General features: G+C 46.9%; 1 protein-coding gene across 2 annotated transcripts; it reads left to right on the top strand.

The window, feature by feature from the left end:
- The first annotated feature begins 1,335 nt into the window (after window positions 1-1,335).
- Window positions 1,336-22,811, top strand: COPZ1 (coat protein complex I subunit zeta 1). Of its 2 annotated transcripts, XM_077329084.1 has the most exons (9): window positions 1,336-1,547; window positions 14,247-14,315; window positions 15,598-15,679; window positions 17,279-17,370; window positions 17,683-17,738; window positions 20,514-20,591; window positions 20,742-20,793; window positions 21,553-21,591; window positions 22,648-22,811. In XM_077329084.1, exons 1-9 carry the CDS (start codon window positions 1,530-1,532, stop codon window positions 22,693-22,695), a joined length of 534 nt encoding a protein of 177 aa, XP_077185199.1. In that variant the 5' UTR covers window positions 1,336-1,529; the 3' UTR covers window positions 22,696-22,811. The 2 variants fall into 2 exon arrangements, with proteins under 2 accessions (XP_077185199.1, XP_077185198.1); XM_077329083.1 differs by lacking the exon at window positions 21,553-21,591 and having other exon boundaries at window positions 1,347-1,547.
- The last annotated feature ends 818 nt before the right edge of the window (window positions 22,812-23,629 follow it).

A 23,629-nucleotide genomic window follows, 5' to 3' on the forward strand; every position in this document is an offset into this window, starting at 1 on the left:
GAGTAACGTTTTCCTTTCCCTGCACAGACTTTGCAGGAGTGATTTAAGGATTTGCAGGGCTCATAGATTTGCAGAGCCAGTTTAAGGATTCTAGAGCTCCAGCAGAGTACAATTGCAGCAGGAGCAGCCAGACTGTGGGTGGAGGGGGCCCCCACAGTGCAAAGTGCAAAGAGGCAAAATGAGGAAAAGGAGAGGCTATGGTCCTGATCTGGGTGGCGGGGGGGGGGGGGGGGAGAAGCACCATGCAGGGCCCCTGAAAGTGCAAGACCCATAGCACATGTTGTATATGCAATAACCAGGAAATGTGGACTATAAAAATAAAATTATTATTACATGGATAAACAACCCCACAGACTTAGTATGCAGGAACTAAACAGGAGCAGATGAATTCAGTTGTATGGTGTTGCATGTTTAGCACTGAATTAAGTCAATGCATAGCAGTTGCAAAACAGCACCTCTCCCTCTTGTTGCTGTCTGAAGGCACCAAGTAGGCTGGCTCCCAGTCAAACTCAGGGTTGTACCTCTTCAGTTAATGGTCGTCTGACCCCTGGTGGTGATTTCCACGTGTAATTGCACCTGGGAAGACATCTTTCATGCCATTTTACACACCTTTAGCTTTTATCCACTTTGCAAGGAAAAGGAGCGCTTGGCATTTGCATGTACGCCTCTTTTTCATATGAAGTCCCGGAATGGTTTCATAGGTGACACTAAAAGCAACACTCAATCTCTCTCCCACCAGGTGTGCACGTCGTGTATTGAGTGCAGCCAACGCAAGAAAAAAAGAGAGGCAGGCACGCCCGGGTCACGAGAGTATTCTAGCCACCCAATACAGGTTTTAGAATCACATCGCAAAACGCAAAGTACGTTTCGGAGTCGGTGCATGAAAATGCAGCATGTTTTTTGCTGGAGCCCGTGATCCTTTTGCTCAGCACTTCCTTTGCCCCCGCTGCTAAACTACGGACCATCACACCCAGAAGAATCTGTCCTCGATAAGTCTTCCAGACATCTAACTATAGAGACATGTTTTTTTTTTAAAATACAACTCTTATCACCATGGCAACAAGTCTCCCATCCTGATCGCCCTATTCACCCCTCATTTTTAGTGCACAGTCACCCTCCCCGCTACCGGTACAGGAAATGACGAAGACTTCCGGGCACGTGACCACAGCTAGCCCAATCATTGCCTGGGAGCGCACGGCTTCCCGCATCACCATGACAACCATCTCATTTCTTTCCGTCCCACCCTCACTCGTCTAGGAAACGGCTTGTTGGCAAGTGACCGACAGCCTTCTTTTCGAATCACAGGTAGAGGCGGGGACTCAAGGTGAGCCGCGTCCTCTCGCTGCGAGCGGGCTGCTGGGGGCTTCCCTGGCGGAACGAAAAAGGCAGGCGGGGAGGGGAAGTGGAAAACAGCCAATCCACAGGCGCCTAGGAGCCTGGAGGTGGGACTCCGAGAAAAGATTGGCGTGAGGGCAGCCAATGCTGCGACGCTGCGGTCGCTGCTCCACGTCGGCATTGGGGCGACCAAGATGGAGGCGCTGATCCTGGTAGGAGCCGGAGGGGGCAAAGGAGAGGGGGGAGCAAGCTGAGGGGGGGCCCGTTGCCATGGAAGCGGGCGGGACGGAACCAGCCGGCTTCTCTTGGGGGGCCTGGTCCGGTTCTCTGAGCTGGAGCCCAGGCCCAGTTTCCTGGATGCGGGGCAGAGAACTGTGGGTCGGCCAGGTGGGAGAGGAGCGCCAGGTATCCCCTGCTTTGCCTTGGGGAACCCCAGGGAGCTCTTCCCACCTCCCCTCCTAAGGGGCTTCTCTGGCTTGGGAGCGCCCAATGAGTAAACCACGCAGCACAAGGTGGGGGTGGGGTACTGGTTTAATTGCAACCCCAGTAACTCACTTGCTTCCTGGCTAAGTGGGATTTGGTGGGGCTGTTTGTTTGTTTTTTAAAAAAAGGAACATGCCATCCAGTCCATTCCGACCCATGTGCCCAGCAGGCCTTGATCCCAGGTAAAGTGCAGCAGCAGACGGCTTTGCTTGGGTGCCTTGGGCTGGGATGAGGGACACGTCTCCTTCCAGGGATGCTGCATTGTCAGTTGTAACGGGAGGCCAGTGGCACCTGAAAGATTAACAACTTTTATTCCAGCATCACCCGTGGGTTATCCATCTGGAGTTGTCGTTGCAGAACTGGGATTCTTTAACAGGTTTTCAACTGCTAGCCCTGTCTGTTACAGGTGTTGGCTTGGGAACGATCTTTGTATATTTCTTGATAGTATTTGGAGTTTGTGTAATTACATTTCAACTTAGATCCTGCCTTTCATGGCCCTTTCATCCTGCTATCCACCCCTCAACCCCCAATAATGGCAATCATTAAGTGCTGTCAGGTCACAACTAATGAAAGTGTTAATGGGGTGTTCCGTGGAATAGATGAGGCAGGACAGTTTGCCATAGCCTGCCTCTGTATGGCGGTGGCCATACCCATTCATAAAATTATTGCATCGTGCCGATCCACTCATGGCATTTGAAGAAATGGGCATAAAAGTGAATGCTGTAATAAAATATGTTTTAGTCTTTAAGATGCTGCAAGACCCCTGTTTAGTTCTGGGGGCTCTTTAAAGCCTTTCATAAAGAGAAGGTGAGTAGCAGTGGCAGAAACCTTTCCAGGAAGGACAATCCCTCCCTCCCCATTGTTAATTCCTTATGGTTTACAGTTGCTGAATAGTTTTGTTTTAGGCTGCAGTCTTAATTCTTGCAAGCCTGTAAGTTTAACAAAGGTTACTCAGTGCAGTGCATTCACTGAGCACGTGCTCTCCAGCACTCCCAGAATCCTCTGTAAAATGCAGCATACTGTAGCTTGTCTTAAAAAGCTCTTTGAATGTAAAAAGTTTGAAATCCCTGGAGAATGAGGTACCGGATGAGGTTGTGTGATCTAGAGGCTGGTTTCTGTAAATTCTGTGGCATCTCCATAAGAGTTTATAGCTTCCCACCCCCACCGCGCAAGGCTCCTGTGCCTTTGACAGCTTCAAGGATAGACAGACATGTAGATAAAAGCATCAGAAAAGCTTCATTCACTACATGTCTGCCTTGTTACAGGAGCTGGGCAGGGAGAGAGGGTCATCTTTATGCAGACTTCAGCATTAAAAGCATTCATAACAGAATCTACTCACTCAATTATATTTCCTGAAATCATTCCCACCATGCACTTGTGGAGCAATTCTTTTGTAGTAACTCTAGAGAAATAATTTTGTAAAAACTTCCCTCTGGGTCCTTCACAAATTAGTAGCTTGTATGTCAGGAGAAGATAGATTTCCCTTAATGCTGGACTGATATATTTTAGCCCAGCTCAGTGTGGCGTTCCCATAAGGGTTCAGCAACTTCTGGCCCTGACCTGGATAGCCCCATCTCATCAGACCTTGGCTGTTAGGCAGTGTTTCCCCTGGCTGGTGTTTGGATGGGAGACCACCAAGGCATAGCAGGACTGTGATGCAAAGGCAAGCAATTGAAAACTACCTCTGAACATCTCTTGCCTTCAAAACCCTCTGGGGCAGGGGTAGTCAAACTGCGCCCCTCCAGATGTCCATGGACTACAATTCCCATGAGCCCTTGCCAGCAAATGCTGGCAGGGGCTCATGAGAATTGTAGTCCATGGACATCTGGAGGGCCACAGTTTGACTACCCCTGCTCTGGGGTTGCCCTTAATCAGCCATGATGACAACAAAGAAACAAAAACAACACCCAACTTCTGAGATATTTTAATTCTAAATTTTATAGAAGAATGTTTTAATGCATCCTTCTCCCTTTTGCTGCTTTTGCCCAATATCCTTCTGCTTTCTTTGGAATGAGAGGGATTTTGTTTGGGATCCCTTTGTTTTTTATATAAGTTACATTGCATGCTGGGGATGAAAACCTTAACTCAACCTGAAATCTTCTGACTTAACAGATACACACATATTGTCATCATCTTGTCATTAATGCGTGTTTCTAAGTAGGGGGCCACGTTATTCTCACAAACAAACTCAGTGTTAGCAAATCGCCCAGATACTTTTGTGGAAACAAGGAAGGGTTTTTAAAGTCTGTTTCAGGACCAGGCAGTTTTGCATCAGGAGGAAAAGAGGGGGACCCTCTTTTGTGGTAACAACAACACAAATCAAATAACATCCCTGAGTAGTGCAGCTGACCCGCTTATGGTCCTCTAATCAGTTTTATATTTGATTTTCATTTAACTCTTCTGTACCAGCTGTGATAGTTTCTCCCCCCCCCCCATTTCCTTTCTTCTCTTGAAAAGCCCTTTCTTCAGTGTGCTTATGATGCCATATGATCTTGGACTGTAGTTTTTCAGTCTCTGGGTTGAGACCTTCAGGTGTGGGTCATAGAGCTTCAACTACTTAGTTGTGAGCTTCTCTAGTGATGCCATTTTTGGCAGCCTTTTGGAAAGACCTGCTGATAGCATGCATACATAGAGAGCCAGGGTGGCATGTCTTCTATCTCTCTTTGTATGCACACTAAGAGAAACAGCAGGATGGCTAGGGGAGGTCCTCAGTCGTAGAGAAGGCTCCTTCATCATTTGGGTAATTTGCTTATTCCCAATTGTGATATGCCTCCTGGTGCTTCACTTGTGTTTCATGTTCGTGGCTCTCTTGGTCTCCAGTGGATGTCAGTGAGGTTGTAAGTCTGGTTTCCTCTCTTTTCCTATCACACGCTTGCAGCTCAGTGGGGTTTGGAAAGGCTGAAGATCTATAATTTAGATGCAGTCATCCTTCTCCCCTCCCTCTGTCCAGGTTTGATGTTTATGGTTCAGCAACTGATGCTCTTCTGGAGGCTAGCTGAACAACTGATCTGTACAGATGCCTTCAGGAGAACAATACTGATCCTAGGCATTGAGCTGAAGTTATTTTGTAGAGAAGGAAATCCAGTCTCCTAATGGCATGAATGGTTTTGGAGAAGCGTGACTGAGTTGCAGACATTCAGCTGAATCGAAGCAGTCAAAAATGGCATATAAGTCCTGCTGAAGCCATAATAACTTCATGTTTGTTTCATTCTCATATGCAGAGTTGTCATTAGATCCAGTTGGAGTCAGCAGGACAGTAGTAGATAAAATGTCGGACATAAGCCGAGAAGACTTGGACTCAAGCGTTGGTTCATCTATGAATCTCTCAGGGTGACTTTAATATTAAAGCCATGTATGAAATTTAGGCCCTGCCTTTTCCTTGGCAAGCTCTTGATGCAGTTTAGTTTGTCAGTTACATTAAGTCAGTGCAAACTAAGAATAAAAATGGCGGCCACGAGTTCTAACAATCAGGAATTCAAGCCAAGCTTCTGCATCCCGAAGTTGTACAGCTCAGACACAGATTTACCATCTCCATGAGAATGAGACTCATCTTTAGCATGGCTGTCACTGAGCTATTTTCAGGGGGATCCTTCAAATGTTTTTGTTCTGCATGTGGGGACACATTAATATTTTGCTGTGAGCAACTGAAGCTTTCCCCCACATGGGTCATTTTATGTGCAGTAGAAGGAGCTTGCATAATGCATGTATGCTGTGTTTGTGTTTAAGCTAGCTCACTAGGATGGATGTAGGGACGTGGTTTGTACAGAACATATCATTGTAGGTGAGTGCTTATATATTAGTAGCGGAGTATATTTTTTTCCGGTAGTTGGAGATGTTGGGCAAGATCTTGATGTCTCATAACATCCTTGGGTTACAAGAGATTAGAAGCTAACTGAAACCAACCTGATGCCACATTTCCTTTCTGAACTCCCCCAAATTCTCGCTAACTTGGAATTATAAATCATAGAGTCGGAAGGGACCCTACAGCCCATCTAGTCCAGTCCCCCCCCACTCCTCTGCTCAAAGACCGCCAATGAGAGGGAGCTCACCACCTCCTTAGACAGCCAATTCCACTGCTGAACTACTCTGACTGAAAATTATTTTATTTATTTATTTATTTGATTGATTGATTGATTGATTTCTATATCGCCCTTCCATATGGCTCAGGGAAGTTTACATACAACATCGGGGATACATGGGAAAGGCCATGTATTACCATGTATTACCATTTTCCTGGTATCTAGCCAATAATCACTACATTAAAAGTATCCAATCATCTAAGATGATTATTTTAATTAACTAACAAAAAGGGCTATATTTTATGATCATTTGTGGTGGTTCCTAATAGAAGCACTGATGAGACTATCACCCTGCATTATAAAGAAATAAAAATAGATTTATGCTTCCTGGTTGCATGTACATAGGACCAGTGATGTGAGATGAGAAAATTCCCAATGTTCTACTTCTCAGATCTCAGAAGCTGATCAGGGTTGGCACTGCACAGTACTTGGAGGGGAGACAACCAAGGGGATCTAGGGTTTTTACTCAGAGACAGGCCACGGCAAACCGCCTTTGAATGTGTCTTGCCTTGAAAACCCCGGAATCGCCATAAGTCCGCTTGACCGTGACTTGGTGGCACTTTCTACCACCACCATACCTTTCCGTGAAAAAGTTTCTACCGCACATGTGTAGATATAATCTGTTTATCAGGGGTGGCATGCTGCAAGGTAATCCTGTTAAAATGGGCTAAATGTGGGATATGAAGCATGGGCAAACAGGCAGTGCTTGTGTATGGTACAAGTTTGTGCATGGAATTTCCCCTCTCTTTTGTCAACATTATAAATATAATATATATATATAAATAATAAATAAATAAACAAAACATTGTTAAATTATTTATTTAAATTTGCACTGGGAGATTTTCAAGGAAAAAATGATCAGGTTTTTCCAAGTAGCTCAACCAAGTAAGCTAAAAGTTGTGTAGGAGAAGGTTTGAAGGGAACAAAAAAAATTATCCAAAGTCACCCCTCCCCCCCCATTTTGCCAGTGGAAAAATTAGGAAATTTTGGGAAGCATTAAAAAAAACACGCTTTCAGATGAAATGTTTTTCTCTTAGATGAGTATAATGCTTTATAAGATAAGATTTAACCCACAAAGATAGGAGTGAATGTCTGAGGTCTTCCTTCCAATGGAGGATTCGGGCAACAGTGGAAAAAACCCTCATGCTTTGCTTTGAAATGAGTGCTTATTAAAGAAGGTTTGACCCACCCAAAAATGTACAACGTGAAAAAGTCTTTAGCCTCCCCCCCCAATTTCTCCATCAGAAAAACTAGAGAGCGACAAACAAAATTCTTGTAATACATTACCCCTTCCCTTTCTGGGATGAATGAAATGTACTAAGACAGGGGTAGTCAACCTGTGGTCCTCCAGATGTCAATGAACTACAATTCCCATGAGTCTACATGAGGGATCATGGGAATTATAGTCCATGAACATCTGGAGGACCACAGGTTGACTACACCTGTACTAAGAGATAGTAGAAGATATAGCCGTTTGCCAACTATCTTCTGTTTTTCGTAATTTGAGAAGCAGAGGTGGTTGGCCATCACCTTCTTCTGCAGAGTCTTCCTTGGTGGTCTCGCTTCTAAGTGTTGACCCTGCTTAGCTACCAAGGTCTGACCAGACTGGGATATATACCATGCTGTCTTTCTTCCCCACTGTAAGTTGTTGAAGCAGCACAATAGCTTTATATTGAATTAATTTATTTTTATATCTATAACCTGCCCCTCTTGAACCAGTCATCTTGAGGCAATCGCAAGTATAAAGACAATAAGATCATCCAGCAATACATTTAAAACTAATTTAAAAACTAGCAGCACAGTACTATTCTGTTGGCTTGCCCTTAGCAGACTTTCTCAGCCAGGGTTTTGTAAAATCCTGGGGTTTCTTGATGGCCGTGGAAGGGTTTCCTGAATGATTGGGAGTTAATACATTTGTAATATATTTTTAAAATTTCTTAAACTTTTATCAGGTGATATGGCCATATATGGTCATGTCAGTCCGTTTCCCCCCTCCCTTTCCCACAATGGCCAATGATAGGCCTGGAGGGTCTGGGGAGGGGTGGGGCCCCAGGTGGGCGTGTCCACAGCTCTGCTTCCCAACCATATTCTGCACAATCCGACCCTTCCGGGGTTTCTCAAAGCCTGGAAAATGTTTCAGGGGTTTCTCAATGGTAAAAAAGTTGAGAAAGACTCGCCTACAGAGTCACCATCTGATAGAGCCCCTCCCTCCATAGAGGAGAAGGGTATAGGAGGAGGAAACCAAAGTGGCAGGGGAGGCCTGTAAGATGCTCCAGTTTTTCTTTATGTACTGGCCTCAATCATATGCCTGACAGAAGAGCTCCATCTTGCAGGCCCTGTGGAACCGAGCCAGTTCCTGTTAGCAGTAGTGCAGTATTTCAGTCCCCCCCCCCCCCCCCCCCGATCTTTCTTGGCTTCCAAATTTCTGGATATTTTATGTTTCTAGTTCTAGGAGACAATCTCTTTCCCCCTCCCCCCTCTCTTGACATACAAACTACACAGATCTCCAGGGGCAACTGGGAGAAAATACCTTGCCATGGCTGATTGTGAAGAAAAATCCATCCCCAAGTTATTGGATTAGGCTCCTCTGTGGCGTTTGCTGAAGGATCTGGGTGAAGTGGTTGACACTCCAAAGGAGCAGAATGTAAAAACCCCTTCTGAGCACAATGAACTGTCCTGGAATTAAAAGGGGCAGTGCCATCTTCTATGAATCAGTAGCAGTGGATTTTGCACTGTTAAAGATGCCTGGTGCCGTTGTGGTGTGGAACACGTGCCAGTTCTTACAGCAGTTGCAGCCCCATGATGTGTCTCCCCATTCCACTAAAGTTCGGCCATGAATGTGAACCGCAATGGCTCCAGGCACCCAGTGGGAGCAGCCCTGCCTCCTTCGCGGAGCTGTCCAATTGCCTTTTGCAAATAAAACAGGCCCTGACATATTTCTTGCTGTCTCCTCTCCCTTGCCGGGGCTACTCTTCCATGGGGTCCTGGCAGCTGTAAAATCTTTATGGCGATGCTGCCGCTATCATGCTGACCATCTGGGCCATTGCACACCTAGTTTAATTGATTGAAGTTTAATTTATTGAAACTTCAGAATTAAATGATCAGAATAAACTGTGCAGTAACTCTTAACGTCTTGTTTTAATGGTTGATTGCTCGAGGCAGCCCTTGGCTTGAACTGGAAGCCTCCAGAGAGAAATTTATGCTGCTTCTGGCCCTCCAGTCTGAGCTCATTATAGATTTAAAATGTGTGTTTATTTCCCGTCTCTCCGGAGGAAGCTTGTCTTTTTGGCAAAGGGATGTATAAATTCTCCTCTGATGCTTACGTGGTAAGCATCTACCCTGATTCTCTCAGAAGGCAAAACAGGACAGATCTGCCAACCATTACCTGTCATCTGTTGCTTCATTCAGGCCAGACTGGAATTGGGCCGCTCCTCCGATCCTAGTACCTGTGCAGAAAATCATCCAGTGAGCTTTGGGGCATCACGCTGTTGCGCCCGCAGTTTCTGAGACCCACCAGAGAGTCTTAATTCCCCATCTTGCTGTAAAACCAGGGGTGTTCCAAACCTGGATCTGCTGGCATTGCACAGGAAGGCAGGTGAAATATTATCAGAGGGAAGAAAAAATTCCCGATGCACATCTGCCTGCTTAGTAAGTTTGCCAAACAAATTTATCTGCGTGCGTCTGTATGAACAAGGATGAAAACACCAGAAGGAGAGTCTAAATTTGTCGACGCCGTATCTTTTCCGTGTGAAAATGGATGAGCCGCAGGGGTCCCGAAACCAATCTTCCCTTTTCTGTGCCTATTCATGCATGTCGCTTGGGCTGAAGATGGTGGGAACCCTCTGAAAGGAGGACCTCCACTCATGGAACCCTCTCCGAATTGATTAGTGGACTGAGGAACCCCTGCATACCTGCCATAGATCACTCACTTTTTGGCAGACGATTCAGGGAAGTCTTCCAGGGTGAAGTCCAGCTCTATGACTTTGCATGAGCCGAGGTGACATCCCCAGAGTCAAATCAGCCACTCCCTGCGGGTGTACAGTTTTATGAGATGATTAGCAGTGGTATGCAAGTTGTCTTCCAGGAAGACTTTTCTGTCATTGTTGATCTTCCAATTGAAGAGCCCCTCATAAACTTTTGAGGAATTCTTAAAATGGCTGTTTGAGATCCATGGCGCTGAATTAGGACAGTCTGCAGGATAAAAATGCTGGGCCCTGTGTAAATACAGAGCCTCTGAAGATGGCAAGTGGCAGTGAAGAGCTTTGTTCCAGGGGGTTGCGAAATACAAGAATCTCCATTTTAAAAGGGTACACTTCCTGTAGTGAAGAGGGAGCTTATTGACATGTGGATGCCACTGATCCTGAGAGGAGCAGAGCATTTGATCTAAAAACCCTAGAGAAAGTTGTGTTGTACACTGACTGTTAACTGTTTTGATCTCAATGGAAGAGTGACTTGCAGGGAGGAGAATTTAGCAAAGACTCTGCAGCAGAAGCCCCTGAGCTTGTTGAGTCTGTGATTCTGCGGGTGGGGTCCCCAAGCTTGTTGAGTGGGTGGGTCCACCCAAAAATGGCTGTCATGGTAGCTGTGGTCAGTCGCAAAAGGCTGGGAGGTTCCAAGCCAAGCATCGTCCTGAGAAGGAGGCCATGGTTTCTGAATGGATGGTCCCTGAAGACAACAAAAATGCGATGTCTCCACTGGGCTCTTCTGTAGCATCTCCTTCTCCATGGAGATGGCAGAAAGCCGGGACTGTCTCTTTGCTTTGGGGGGAGAGGGAAGTGGGCACCCCTTTGGGGGGAATCCTTGCTCTCCGGGGCCATTCCGTGGAGCCTGCTGCTCCTGGAGAGGGGCTGTTGCAGCGCTTGAGGTGAAGTTCTGTTATACACTCCGACTGTGGCTACGTAGAAGTCAGTGCATCACAGAACTTTGTCTCGAGAGCTTTCCAGCATCCAGCAGCGGGGCTCGGTGTCCCTTCTAGGACTTTCGCTCCCATGGCCTCAAGTTTTACTTTCTAAACCCGCACATTCCTAGATGAGGCAGGAAGGTAGCCCCAGTGTATCCCTGTGCTTTGGCCTGCTAGGCATGAGTTCCAACTCCGCACAAGCAGACCATACTGTGTCTTCATAGTACAAACTACAACTTTGACCGTTGCTTTCTGCCAGGCTGATACTGACCGGGGCTACAGCATGTGCTACGGTTGGATGTAGCCTTTCCTGTTTCTTTGAGTGATATCCACAGGGGTGGGATTTGGCTGGTGTGTTTTCAAATGCAGGATCTAGATGCAATATGGATGCACTATTAATATTTTACTGTATATGTCCCTCTTTCTCCTTCACCTGCAAAAAGGAGGACGGCGCTCCTGTTTCTTTGAGTGATATCCACGGGGGTGGGATTTGGCTGGTGTGGCATGTCATGCAGGCTTGAGAAGAGCTGCACTGGTTGAAATTTCCTTCCTATGCATGCGATCACGGAGCCCAGTCGTCTTTTGCATTTCATCCTCTGCTTTCCTATTCCCAAAGTATCTTTTTTAAAATAAAGAGGGGGAAATGGTGAAATCCATCAGTGATTTAGAGATGATGAAGATGAAGAAGTAGAGTAGGTTCTTATATGCCGCTTTTCTCTACCCAAAGGAGTCTCAAAGCGGCTCACAATCACCTTCCCTTTCCTCTCCCCACAACAGACACCCTGTGAGGGAGGGGAGGCTGAGAGAGCCCTGATATTCCTGCCTTCCCTTTCCTCTTCCCACAACAGACACCCTGTGAGGGAGGGGAGGCTGAGAGAGCCCTGATATCACTGCCTTCCCTTTCCTCTCCCCACAACAGACACCCTGTGAGGGAGGTGAGGCTGAGAGAGCCCTGATATCACTGAAGAAGAAGAGTTGGTTCTTATAGGCTTTTCCCTACCTGAAGGAGGCTCAAAGCGGCTTACAGTCGCCTTCCCTTTCCTCTCCCCACAACAGACACCCTGTGAGGGAGGTGAGGCTGAGAGAGCCCTGACATTACTGCTCAGTCAGAACAGCTTTATCAGTGCTGGGGCGATCCCAAGGTCACCCAGCTGGTTGCATGGGTGCACAGAATCAAACCCGGAGGTAGCTCTGAGAAGGATGTGTGGAAATGTATGATACGCAAGGCCAACTTGTACCACCCACCCTGTGGCTTTTATCCCTTGACACAAGTTTGCTGGCCAGTTTACTGCTTAAGCCAGCATCATTCCAAAGGTCACTCTGGTGGCCGAAGGCCAGAAGTGGACCATGATGGGTGGTGTACTTATGAGTGGTTTGATGGAACAGGACTGGCATGCCAGCCAAAATGTGATGGGTCAGATTTTGTTGTATCTCTTGACCTGGTAATTGATGGCGTATTACTTTACCGTGGTCAAGTATTTTGAGAGTGCCACTGTATAAGTGACAACTAATACAGCTTGCAGTTGCTGGCAGCCCTGATTAAAATACAGCCTGCCCATTTAATAGAAGCTTAATGGGTTGGTGTTTTTTTTCCTTTCTAACCAGGCAATGTCATTTACTGCTATTCCACGAAAAGCTTCAACTTTCCATTTCTATACATTAAGACTCTGTATAAGTGACAGTAAATTTTTCTTTACTCCAGGTTGTTGACAGACTTAGTATGGTGTCATTTGTTTTTAAAAAGGACTTCAGTCTCTTATTAAGTACATCACATTGTGTTCTTTGTGTTTGAATCTTACTTTTTAAAAAAAAGCTTTTCTGACTGTAGACTGACTCTGGTGTTTGGAGATAAAAGCTAAAGCAAAAGGTTAAATACAAGATGGGCGTCAATAAAGATCTACCTTGCTTAACAATTTTGAAGTCGCAATATTTTACCACAATGTTTGCTTTAAAAGTTGATGTTTGTCATTTCACAGTGATCATTGATTGTAATATGTATATAGAAAACCTATTGCAAGTACTTGGCTGTTATTTTGACCTATCAGCCAGTGGCCTAGCCCTAATAACCAGATCTCTCTGTGCCAGGTGGATTCGTCTTTTAAACAAGTGCAATCATTTATGACGAATTCGGAGTTTTGCTCAAGTTCTTCCTACAAAGGCACTGAGCCAGTGGCCATGAGACCTCATGCTCCGCTGGTTTCAGGCACTCCTCTTATGCACTTTTGCATTGTGCAATCCCCAACACTGCAGACTGTTAATAAAATGGGCAGCTCCAGTTGTGCAGGGCTTTTCCACACATTCAGTGCCCTGAGGACAGGCGCTGATTGGCTGTAAGGCTCACATGATCATTCCTGCTCACACGTGCTTCTGGCTGCAGCATGCTTGCAGTGTCCTGCCGAAAGCAGATCTGGCTCTGCTTGGAGAGTGTGAGGAGGGGCACTTTACTTGCTGTGAATAACCAGAAGCCAAAGGGTTGTTTTCAAACAGAACAGGGACTCTTTTTCAGTCCCTAAGAGAGGCTTGTTCTCTGTGCCTTGCAAGCTGGCCAAAGGGACATTAGCATCATACGGACACAGGGGTTTTCCTCAAGCCTACAGCAAAAGCAGCCGTGTACATGCAGGGCATTGCTGCCCTGAGCTGGTCTCGGAAGGCTGATCTAGAAATTTATTAAGCTGCAGCCCCTAGGCCGACAGAATGGGAACAGGAGGTTTTTCTACCATCTAGTGGGCTGCTGTATGCGGCTAGTTGGCTGAGTTAGGCCCAGTGGGCTTCAAGTCATGCAGGCCTTGAATAATTTGTATAGAGGTGGGCAGTTTGTATATAAGGTCTCACTGATTCCTTCCAATGTTTGAGAGACAGGGCTGCACGCATTCCACCTTTTTGATATTGCATTAGACATGCATGGGTTCACATATCATCTCGGGAATCTCAGCTTTTTGTTTTACAACAAATACCTACATTTCAAACTCTCACGGCTATGGCAATAAGCCTGAAAATATGCCGGTAGGGACATGAAATCTCAGAAGCCAGAATTTGGCTAGAGAGGATTTGTGGCAGTTTACAGGTGGGATTTCATTTCTCTGTGTAGTTCATCTACAAGTCCCTTTGGTGACTTAAAGAGAAAATAAGCAAGCCTGTGGAAATCTGCTTAATTTGTATACTTCTGTTTACAAGAATTAAATTTGGCTCACATCTTGAGCTGCATTGCATCTCTATATATACACAGCCTTGCTGTGAGATGCAATATATAGGGATGCAATGTATATATAGAGATGCAATGCAATAGATTGCATATATACAGATGCAATGTTTTGATCCCGGACCTGTTTAGATGCTCTTGCTTGTGTTTTGGATGGGCCAGCCTATCATGTTCAGGTGTGGGTGCAGGGGGAGGGGCAGCGCAGGGTGTTAGCTGAACAGAACGATGATGTTGTGCCTTCCTTTTGCAGGAGCCATCTCTCTACACAGTGAAAGCCATCCTCATCTTGGACAATGATGGAGACCGTCTCTTTGCTAAGGTAAACTTTCTTGAGATATGGAAAGGGCATGGGGGGGGCACAACACTAAAAAAAATCATTCAAATGGAGATATCTTGTCAACTCTGCTTATCGGGCCAATGTTATTCCCATTGAGGGCCAGCTTTCTGCGCAAGAAGGAACTTCTTGGTGTCCACTGAGCCCGTACGAGTCCCAAACTTAGTTGCTAGCAAGTGAGGAAGACTCTCCAGTGGCTCCGGGGCTTTACTTTTTCTCAGCGAGTCCTTTGCAGGAGAAACTGCTGGCAGATTCCATTACTCTGTCCTTGGTAGCTACTGAGCTGCAGGATTATTTGTTTGGTACATTCATGCAAAATCTGCAGGGCAAGTTTCAGTGTAAAGATTTTCGGTTTACTTTGATGGGCCACCATGATCAATTCTGCCTTGACCGAGGACAGGATGAGCGAGTTCCCCTGTCCGGTTCCCCAGTTTAGTTGTTGCGTTCACAGAAGAACGTGTGGAACCTCGGGTTAGATAATTGAGCCCATGCTTTTATTATGGACTCCCTCTTTGCCCATTTCCCATCTGCCTAAAAATGGGAGTGATGGATGTCTCATGATTGTGATACATTTAAATTACTACTGCTACTGCGGCTGCTGCTGCTGCTGCTGCTGCTGCTGCTGCTGCTGCTGCTGCTGCTACTACTACTACTACTACTACTAGAATTTATTTCCCGCCACTCTCGGCAAAACCGGCTCATGGCGGGTTACAAGATACAAATAGAATTAAATACAAGTCCCCTAAAAACCCCACTAAAAATACCAAGCCAGCAACAAACGCGGCAGCAAACCAACCCCCCCACCTCCCCTGCTGGGGTCTAGGAGAGAACTGCTGGCCGCCACTGTTAGAATGTGATGGAATACCTTCCTTCCTTTGGGGGGCCCACAGATCTTCTCTTTGCACTGGCCTCAACCATAGACCATGTGATGAAAAACAAGTGTTTTCATATGCATCCCCGAACCTCAAGGCATGGCAGATTATAAATAAAGGTCTCATTGCTGGGAGGGGCTGTGTCTGAGTGGTAGAACATCTGTTTTGGCATACAGAAGGCCCAAAGTTCAATCCCTGGCACCTTCAGCAAAAGGGTTCAGGCAGTATGTGATGGGAAAGACCTCTGACTGAGTCCCTGGAGAGCTTCTGCCATTCTGAGGAGACTGTACTGCCCTTAGTGGACCAGTGATCTGATTCACTATGAGGCAGCTCCATGTGTTGCATTCCCCAAACTCTTCTTGTCCTGTCACCAGCTTTTCTTTTCCCCCATGTAGTACTATGACGATACCTACCCTACTGTCAAGGAGCAAAAGGCCTTTGAGAAGAACATCTTCAATAAAACTCACCGGACAGATAGTAGGTCCTGCTTTGTGTGGTGGGGGCAGGGATGGGGAAGGGGCACCTCAGACCACTGCATGGATAAATTTTATTATTTGCTTAATTTATGCACCACATTTCTCGCCAAGGGAGATCCAGATAAGCAAACACTGTCTCCTCCGTTTTACCTCCACAACAACCTTCTGAGGTGGGTTAGTCCGAGAGCGTGTGACTGGCCTAGAGTCCCCCAGCAAGCTTCAGTGATAGAGTTGGGATTTGAATCTGGGTCTCCCAGATCCAAATCACTGCACTCTGTTGGTTCTGGTATAAAGTGACGAGATCTCCTTTCTGCCCCATCTGGGGTTCACTGGAGCAGGGATAGTCAGCCTATGGTCCTCCAGATCTTCATGGACTACAATTCCCATGAGGTTCTGCCAGCATATGCTGGCAGGGGCTCATGGGAATTGTAGTCCATGTACATCTGGAGGACCACAGGTTGACTACCCCTGCTCTGGAGGAAGATTCAGTTTGCTCGCGTATTGGCCTCCGTTCTGTGTCTGGAAGCTTTTGAAGAGCCGTTCTTGGAAAGTACAAAACGGCTAATGTATTCTGAGTCCGCTCTGTCCATTTCTTATCAACACGTTTCCGCTAATGCGGCCGGGGGAGAGGAAAACTTACATTTATGCCTAAACAGGGAGGGAAATGCTTCAGAAAGGAGGCAGCCCCTAGAATCCTTACCACCCAGCCCTCCATGACTTACACGGGCCTGGCTGTCGGAACCAGCTGTGATGCATGTGGGGCTGGGACAGGATAATGACCGTTGTGAGAATCCTTGGAGGCTCACCAGCGGTCCGCATGCCTTGCAGCCCACAAGGCGAGCACACGTCCTGCAGGCGTCTTGCCCTCTCTCTGACTCGAGATTAATTTCATCACGCCAACCGTGGTTGGTCCCAGAAGGCGGTTTTGCAATCGTGGATTTCACCAGGCGCCGTCTTTTCGCAATCCAGGGTGTTGCCTTTGTGAGTCTGGGGGAGGGCCTCGCTTCGTCCCCGAGGCAGGATCTGCGCTGAAATCAAAAGCAGCGGGGAGAGGCAAGATTTATTGAGAAGCTGGTTTTGGAATTTTTCAGTGCCTTTCAAACTTCAGCTTCCTTCCTTGGGGGGTAAAGTACTTTGCCTCGAAATTAAAGCACTAAATTTGATCTAAGCAGGAACGCCTCTGGCTTAAACCAAAACAGAAAGAGTTATTCAGTAGTTTTACAGTTGTGAGAAGACATTCCATTCAAATTCTTTGCAAAAGAAAAAAAAGCAATGAAGTAGTCAAATTTTCAGTTTGATGGGTGGCTTCTCCCCTGAGGTGTGCAGTTCATTGTCTACCGCAGGTAGGCACCGTTGAAGTGCAGTTGCAGGGTTACAAGCACTGCTGGACCCGGCCGTACTGCCCCACATGCAATTGTAAATGGGCTTGTGCTCTTACTAGGAGGTTCTTCCCCCTTGCACTGCAAACCAAAATGTTTGTGATAATCCATGATTCACTTCTGCTTAAGGAAAGGCTGTCTTTCCTTAAGTATTGCTCCTCTCCCATCTATTCATCCATTCATCCAGCTCTTTCTGGTTTCCTTTCTTACTCCCCACTCAGGTGAGATTGCCCTCCTGGAGGGACTGACGGTTGTATATAAGAGCAGCATTGACCTGTATTTCTACGTCATCGGCAGCTCTCATGAAAACGAGGTGCGTTATCCCAAGACAGCAAGTGGCTGCTTTTCTGTTTAGCTTTTCCCCTTGAAGGCAGGTTGTTCTTGCCATTTGTCCGGGGTCCTCCTCTTTTGCTCTGGCACTGCTGCGGTTACTCTGATGATCGACTGAACCCTCTGTATAAAAGAGGCATTTCAGCTCAGAGCCTCCTGAAAGGGCAAGTCTGCAGCTGAGCAGGAAGACCCCGGCTTACAACGTCACCTGTCAAGCTCCAAGTCCCAATCAGAGATAACCGCAAAGTCATTGTGGTGCTACCTTTGCCTCTAACCCTGTCCTCTCCTTTCGCAGCTAATGCTCATGGCCGTGCTCAACTGCTTGTTTGACTCACTCAGCCAGATGCTGCGGTAAGAAACCCCCTTGCTGGGCTTGGATTTGGTCAGGGCTTGGGTGTACTTGGAACAGGTTGATAACCGTAGTGGGGTAAAAGCCAGAGGAGGAGGGACGGTGCACCAGGCAACAATGGGGCAGTTTCACTTGTTCGTTTTAAAAGACATATCAAGGTTCATGTCAGTTGGCTTTTCCCCCGGTGGATCTAAGTGTGCTGAAAAGGCATCAAAATATACCAGAGCCCTGCTTGATGAAATTTAGTCCAGTGTTTTATTTCCAGCAGTAGCCAAGCAGATATTCTGGGGAAACAAGGCATGGAGGCAGGGATGGGGGTGGGGGTGGGAAATGCCATCAAGTCAGCCGATTTACAGTGACCCCCGTGGGGTTTTCAGGGCAAGAGACATTCAGAGGTGGTTTGCTATTGCCTACCTCTCTATCATGACCTTGGTATTCCTTGGTGGTCTCCCATTCAAATGCTAGCCGTGGTTGACCTTGCTTAGCTTCTGAGATCAGGTTAGTCTAGGCCAGGGGTAGTCAACCTGGGGTCCTCCAGATGTTCATGGACTACAATTCCCATGAGCCCCTGCCAGCGTTTGCTGGCAGGGGCTCATGGGAATTGTAGTCCATGAACATCTGGAGGACCCCAGGTTGACTACCCCTGGTCTAGGCTATTCAGGTCAGGGCATGAAGGCCCTTATTGTTGCCCTTCCACAATTAATTGGCAATCTGCCTCTAAACATGGAGGCTCCCAATATTCCTCATGGCAAATAGCCACTGATAGATCTAAGCCTTCATTTGTCTGCTCTCTTTTCAAAGGCTTCTAAATTTGTATCTGTTACCGTAGCTTTCGGCAGGGATTCCCACAAATAAAAAAAAATTGCTTTCCTCAGTCTTTACTGAGTCTATTCCCGGTGAATTAATTTCCTTAAAAATAATTAGAATAATACACAAATTAAGAGGAAAGGGAAAACAATTTTCATTCTAAAACACCTGAAGAAGTGTTAGTAAAGTGGACCATTAAATCATCACAAGATTAGAACAGGACCCTGATATTAGTGCACCTTAATAGGCAGGATAAAATATCAGTGACAGAGATACAACATAGAGTAGGATCTGGGTGTTATGAAATATTAATAGGTTAGGCTAGCAAAAGAACTGCTGTTAATATTTTTGCAAAGTTAAGAAAAGGAAAGATGACCAGAGGGGGAAAAAAATCTCCCGGAAAACTAAAATATTCCTAAATGAAAGTAGCTGTATCACTAATGCATGATTTCAAGTTTCAGGGTTATTGGAGGAGGCGCACATGACTCCATATTCTAGACAGCATGCATAATTTTAATCTTCCATCATGTCTCCCTTGACGAGACTTCTTTCGAAATGAAAGAAACCCGCACATTTTAGCTTTTCCTCACTGGGGAGATGTTCTGCCCCCTTGATGATTTTGATAGGCCTTTTGTGATTCTTTTCTTATGAGGTGATCCTTTTTCACGGTAGAATTCTGAATCCCTTATTCTAAATGTGGTCATGCAAAGGCATTATAACGTTAGCAGGTCCCGTCATCCCCCTCTGCCCTTTTCTAATCATTCATGACAAGGAATTTGCCATTTGCACATGTTCAGCACATTGACTTGATGCTTACATTGAACAGGTCATCATGATGGGAGGGGAGGACCCAGGGACTGATTTTTTTTTGGGGGGAGGGTGGCATTTGGGGTCACTACAGAAGGATGGTGACGAATTTATTTTTATTTATTTATTTTTGCAGTGGTCCCCAACCTTTTTGAGGTCAGGGACCGCCTCTGGGGGTGAGGTGAAAGCCGACGGCCCGGGTGCCGCGCAAACGCGCATGCGCAGTTGCCGCACATACACGTTTTCACCACCAGGGGGCGCAAACATGCACGTGCGGCAACTGCGCGCATGCGCGTTTGCATCGCCGGCGTGCTGGCAGCCGTGCCTGCCTCTTCCCTTCCTTCTCACTGTGTGATAACCCCCGTACTTTTGGATTTGTATACCGCTGTAAAACCGGGAATTTGACATGAAAACGGACTCTGTCATTGGTCTCCATTCTTTAAAAGGAAATACGTGGGAAATGCAGGTTATGAAGGTAAATGGTGTTTGAATGGTTATATGATTGCTATTAAATGACTTTCCCCTCATTCCTCTTGGTCATGGTGAGCTGTGGTCGGGAGAATGGGGGAACCAAACTTACTCAGTTTGGAAGGGGGCCTAAATGGATTTTGGGGGGGTTGTGCCCATGTCTAATCCCCAAAGCTGACCACAAGGTTAACCATCAGTTGAGTATAAAGAAATGTGGCTGAAATGTTTATTTGTATGGCTTTCAGGGACAAAAGACAGCACATACATATTTGTATTCCTGCTGTGGAGTGGATTTATATACCCTTTGCCACTTCTGGCTTCTTCAGCCTCCGGCTAGCAGGGCAAAAGCAAATGTATGCAATAAAATGTTAAAGAAACATGCCTCATTGTTGCAGGTACCTTTCTTAATGGAGAATATGAAAGATCATTTTATAGGGAGGGGCACAAAACACCCCCTTAAAAGCAGGCCTTTGCCAGGGAGTGTGTATGCTTATATGTACAGTGGTTCAGCATGTAGGCCTGTAGATCCGTTGCAGAATTTGGCTGCAGTTTGCATTACAAGCTTAGCCATTGTGATTGTAGGCCAAGACTTGAAAGGGAGGGGTGTGTCTGGGGGGGGGTGAGTCCTCTTAGGTGTTGCCTTACATATCCGTCTTCCTCACTGATCAGATTCTGTTGTCTGTCTCCCTCTGCAGGAAGAACGTGGAGAAGCGGGCTCTACTGGAAAACATGGAAGGCCTTTTCCTGGCCGTAGATGAGATTGTGGATGGGGGGTGAGTCCAGTGATACTTGGTGTGGGCTAGAAATCTCTTAGGCTCAGCTGTCTCTTCAGACCTGGAGCCAGAACCTGGCTGTGAATTTGGGCTCTGCCAAAACTCCCTTGGAGCCAAGCCTAAGCCAGCTTTTTCCTTCTTCTTTCACAGGGTGATTCTTGAGAGTGACCCACAGCAGGTGCTACACAGGGTTGCTGTGCGGGTAAGCGGGTCTCGTTTCTTCTCTGTTTCTTTCCCTGCCTGCCCAGACCACAGCAATTGTTTCAGTGACCAAGCCCCAGCTGGGGGATAGGGGGGGTCTGCTGCTCGGTCAGTCTTCATAGCAACAAGGAAGTACAAGTTGCTGCTGGCAAGAGCTCATGGTACTTGTAGTCCATGAACATCTGGAGAGCCACAGTTTTGCCACGCCTGCATTAGATCATTAGATCATTACCTTCTGCACAGTCCCTTAAAGCAGGGGTAGTCAACCTGTGGTCCTCCAGATGTCCATGGACTACAATTCCCATGAGCCCTTTCCAGCAGCAACTTGTACTTCCTTGTTGCCAGTGTTTGCTGGTAGGGGCTCATGGGAATTGTAGTCCATGGACATCTGGAGGACCACAGGTTGACTACCCCTGCCTTAAAGAATTTGTCAGAGATAATGCACATAATTAAACGCTCATGGTCATCTAGCTGGAGTTGGGAGGCCTGTTCTCTTGAGAGTCCCTGTGGGAGATTCTGTGCTGGATCCATCAGTGCGTTCCATTCATTCATCCATTCCCTGTATTCCTGTATTGGGACTGTGTGTATAGCACAATGACTTTGACAGAGACCCAGAGAGTGAGAGAGTGAAACATCCAGCTACCAAAACATTAATATTAGGAAGTTAACACTGTTAAAAGGCAGGAATGAGAATGTAAAACGAAAAACAGCATGTGCGTGTGGGAAAGTCCCTCTGAAAACGGATGTGCTTCCTTTTCAGGGAGAGGATGTCCCTCTTACAGAGCAAACCGTCTCTCAGGTATGTCATGTGGGCAGGTCCTACTGCCTTGAAAGCCAGTATGGTGTAGTGGTTCAGAGTGGCAGCCTCTAATCTGGAGAACTGGGTTTGGTTCCCCACGTGCAGCCAGCTGGGTGACCTTAAGCCAGTCACAGTTCACTTAGAGTTGTTCTCACAAAGCAGCTCCCTCTCAGCCCCACCTGCCTCACAGCGTGTCTGTTGTGGGGAGTGGAAGGGGTAGGTGATTGTAGGCCACTTTGAGACTCCTTTCGGTAGTAAAAAGCGGGGTACAAAAAACCAGTTTCTCTACCATAAATACTGCTTGGTCTATGTCTTTGTGTCCCCCAACCCACCTTGTTGTCGCCATCAGCAGCTTCAGGTGTGAGACGGGAGGAGAGTTCTCATTCTACGTAACTTACACTGTAACTGTGATTTGCCCTGACCTGGTTAGCTTGATCGCATCAGATCTTGGAAGCTAAGCCCTGAGTGAGGGTGGACAGCAAATCCAAATATCCTTATCCGTTGTTGTTCCTCTGTATATTTATGAAACAGCCTAGGGGGTGGAATGTGTCCGGCTGTCCAAGTTGGAATAGGGCCAATCAGGGTGCAGCTGGCTTTGCCCTCATTGGCTCTGCCCCATGCAACTCCCGCCCTCCGTCCCTGGAGTCTAGCCTCTTTGCTCTCAGACGCCTCAGTGCCCGGAGCCAGCAGCAGGAAAGGGGAGAGGGCCTTCTAACGGGGGGCATCTTGCCCTGCTAGGCTGTGCTTGCTAACGAGGGCCTCTTGGCCTGCTAGGCCAAGAGGGCCTCAAGATGAGGGCCTCCCAGCCTGCTGACTGCCTGCTAAGGAGCTCGTCCTGCTCCTGCTAACGAGCTGCCCAGCCCCCACCCGCCCCACTTCATCTGGCTGCAAGCTGCCGCCCAAGGCCACCTTACGCTGCCTGGCCAGGGGCCAGGCGAGGGGGCCCTTTCAAGGAATGGGAATGGCCTTTGAAGTTAGTAAATAAATAAATAAGCAGGGTTGGCCCTGATTAGTACTTGGTTGAATCTCATAGCTGAAACCAGCCTCTGTTTGCAGGTGCTGCAGTCGGCAAAAGAACAGATCAAGTGGTCGCTACTGCGATGAGGAGCAACATGGAACCCGCCTTCCTGACCTACTGTGTCCCCAGCCCCCAACTCAGACCTCCTTATTGTGTGTCTCGCACTGACCAAAATATAACACGACCATGGTTTTTTGATGTATCGGATCTGCAGCTCTTTCTTTCTGAGTCTTGCCGCCATCTGTGTGGTGGTTGACCTATGGACAGGATCCAGCTTGTTGAGTGCTTTTGACATTTTGCCTCCTTCGGCCTTGTGCCCCCTTCACTGTCCAGACCCACAGTTCTAGGGCCTTTCTTACTGAGTACATTGGTGTTCTGGTCCATATGCTCTGGGGTACCACAAAAACAAGTGTTTGGGGCAAGATTTTGTGTCTTGGGTTAATCTTACATTAGCTATCAAATTACACCTCACAGCTAACGATCGAACGCTAACCTACATGCACCATCTCTGCAGGCACTTCCGACATGAAGCATCATAGATTCACATGATATCTTTGGTTGCCAGGCAAATTGTTCTAATCCTCTTTTGTAAATGATCGGGCCAATAATATGTTGTTTTGGGAATAAAGGTGGTTTTTCATGGAGAGGATGGCAACACCACCCTTGTCCAAATCTGATCTGGGTTTTCACAATAACTCTCTTCTTGCCCAAAGCCACAGTGGGTACTTCCTGGTCTCCTCCTGTCCAACAAAACTACAAGACAGGGAGGTTTCTCTGTTAAATGGTTGTTCTTCCTGGGTGTAAACTGCACAGAGCTTTTATTCCAACCCCAGATCGATTCAGTCCCTCTACACAGAATTCCGTTTGGATTTTGGGCGATTTTAATTTTCCTTCTGCAGCAAGAAGGATTGATCCGGAGTGACCCTACCTTTATTGTGCGATATCTCAGACTGCTTTTAAGCCTGAATATCCAGCTTGGGAAAGAAAGCTCCGTGGTAGAGAACCTCTGATAGGCTACAC

This window comes from Paroedura picta, chromosome 3 (genome assembly GCF_049243985.1).
Source record: "Paroedura picta isolate Pp20150507F chromosome 3, Ppicta_v3.0, whole genome shotgun sequence".
Taxonomy (NCBI): domain Eukaryota; kingdom Metazoa; phylum Chordata; class Lepidosauria; order Squamata; family Gekkonidae; genus Paroedura; species Paroedura picta.

Excerpts from the sequence above, each read along its gene's own strand:
- COPZ1 (XM_077329084.1), top strand. Across the intron at positions 14,316-15,597 it reads GAGACCGTCTCTTTGCTAAG|TACTATGACGATACCTACCC; the intron begins GTAAACTTTCTT and ends TCCCCCATGTAG. Across the intron at positions 21,592-22,647 it reads CAGAGCAAACCGTCTCTCAG|GTGCTGCAGTCGGCAAAAGA; the intron begins GTATGTCATGTG and ends CTCTGTTTGCAG.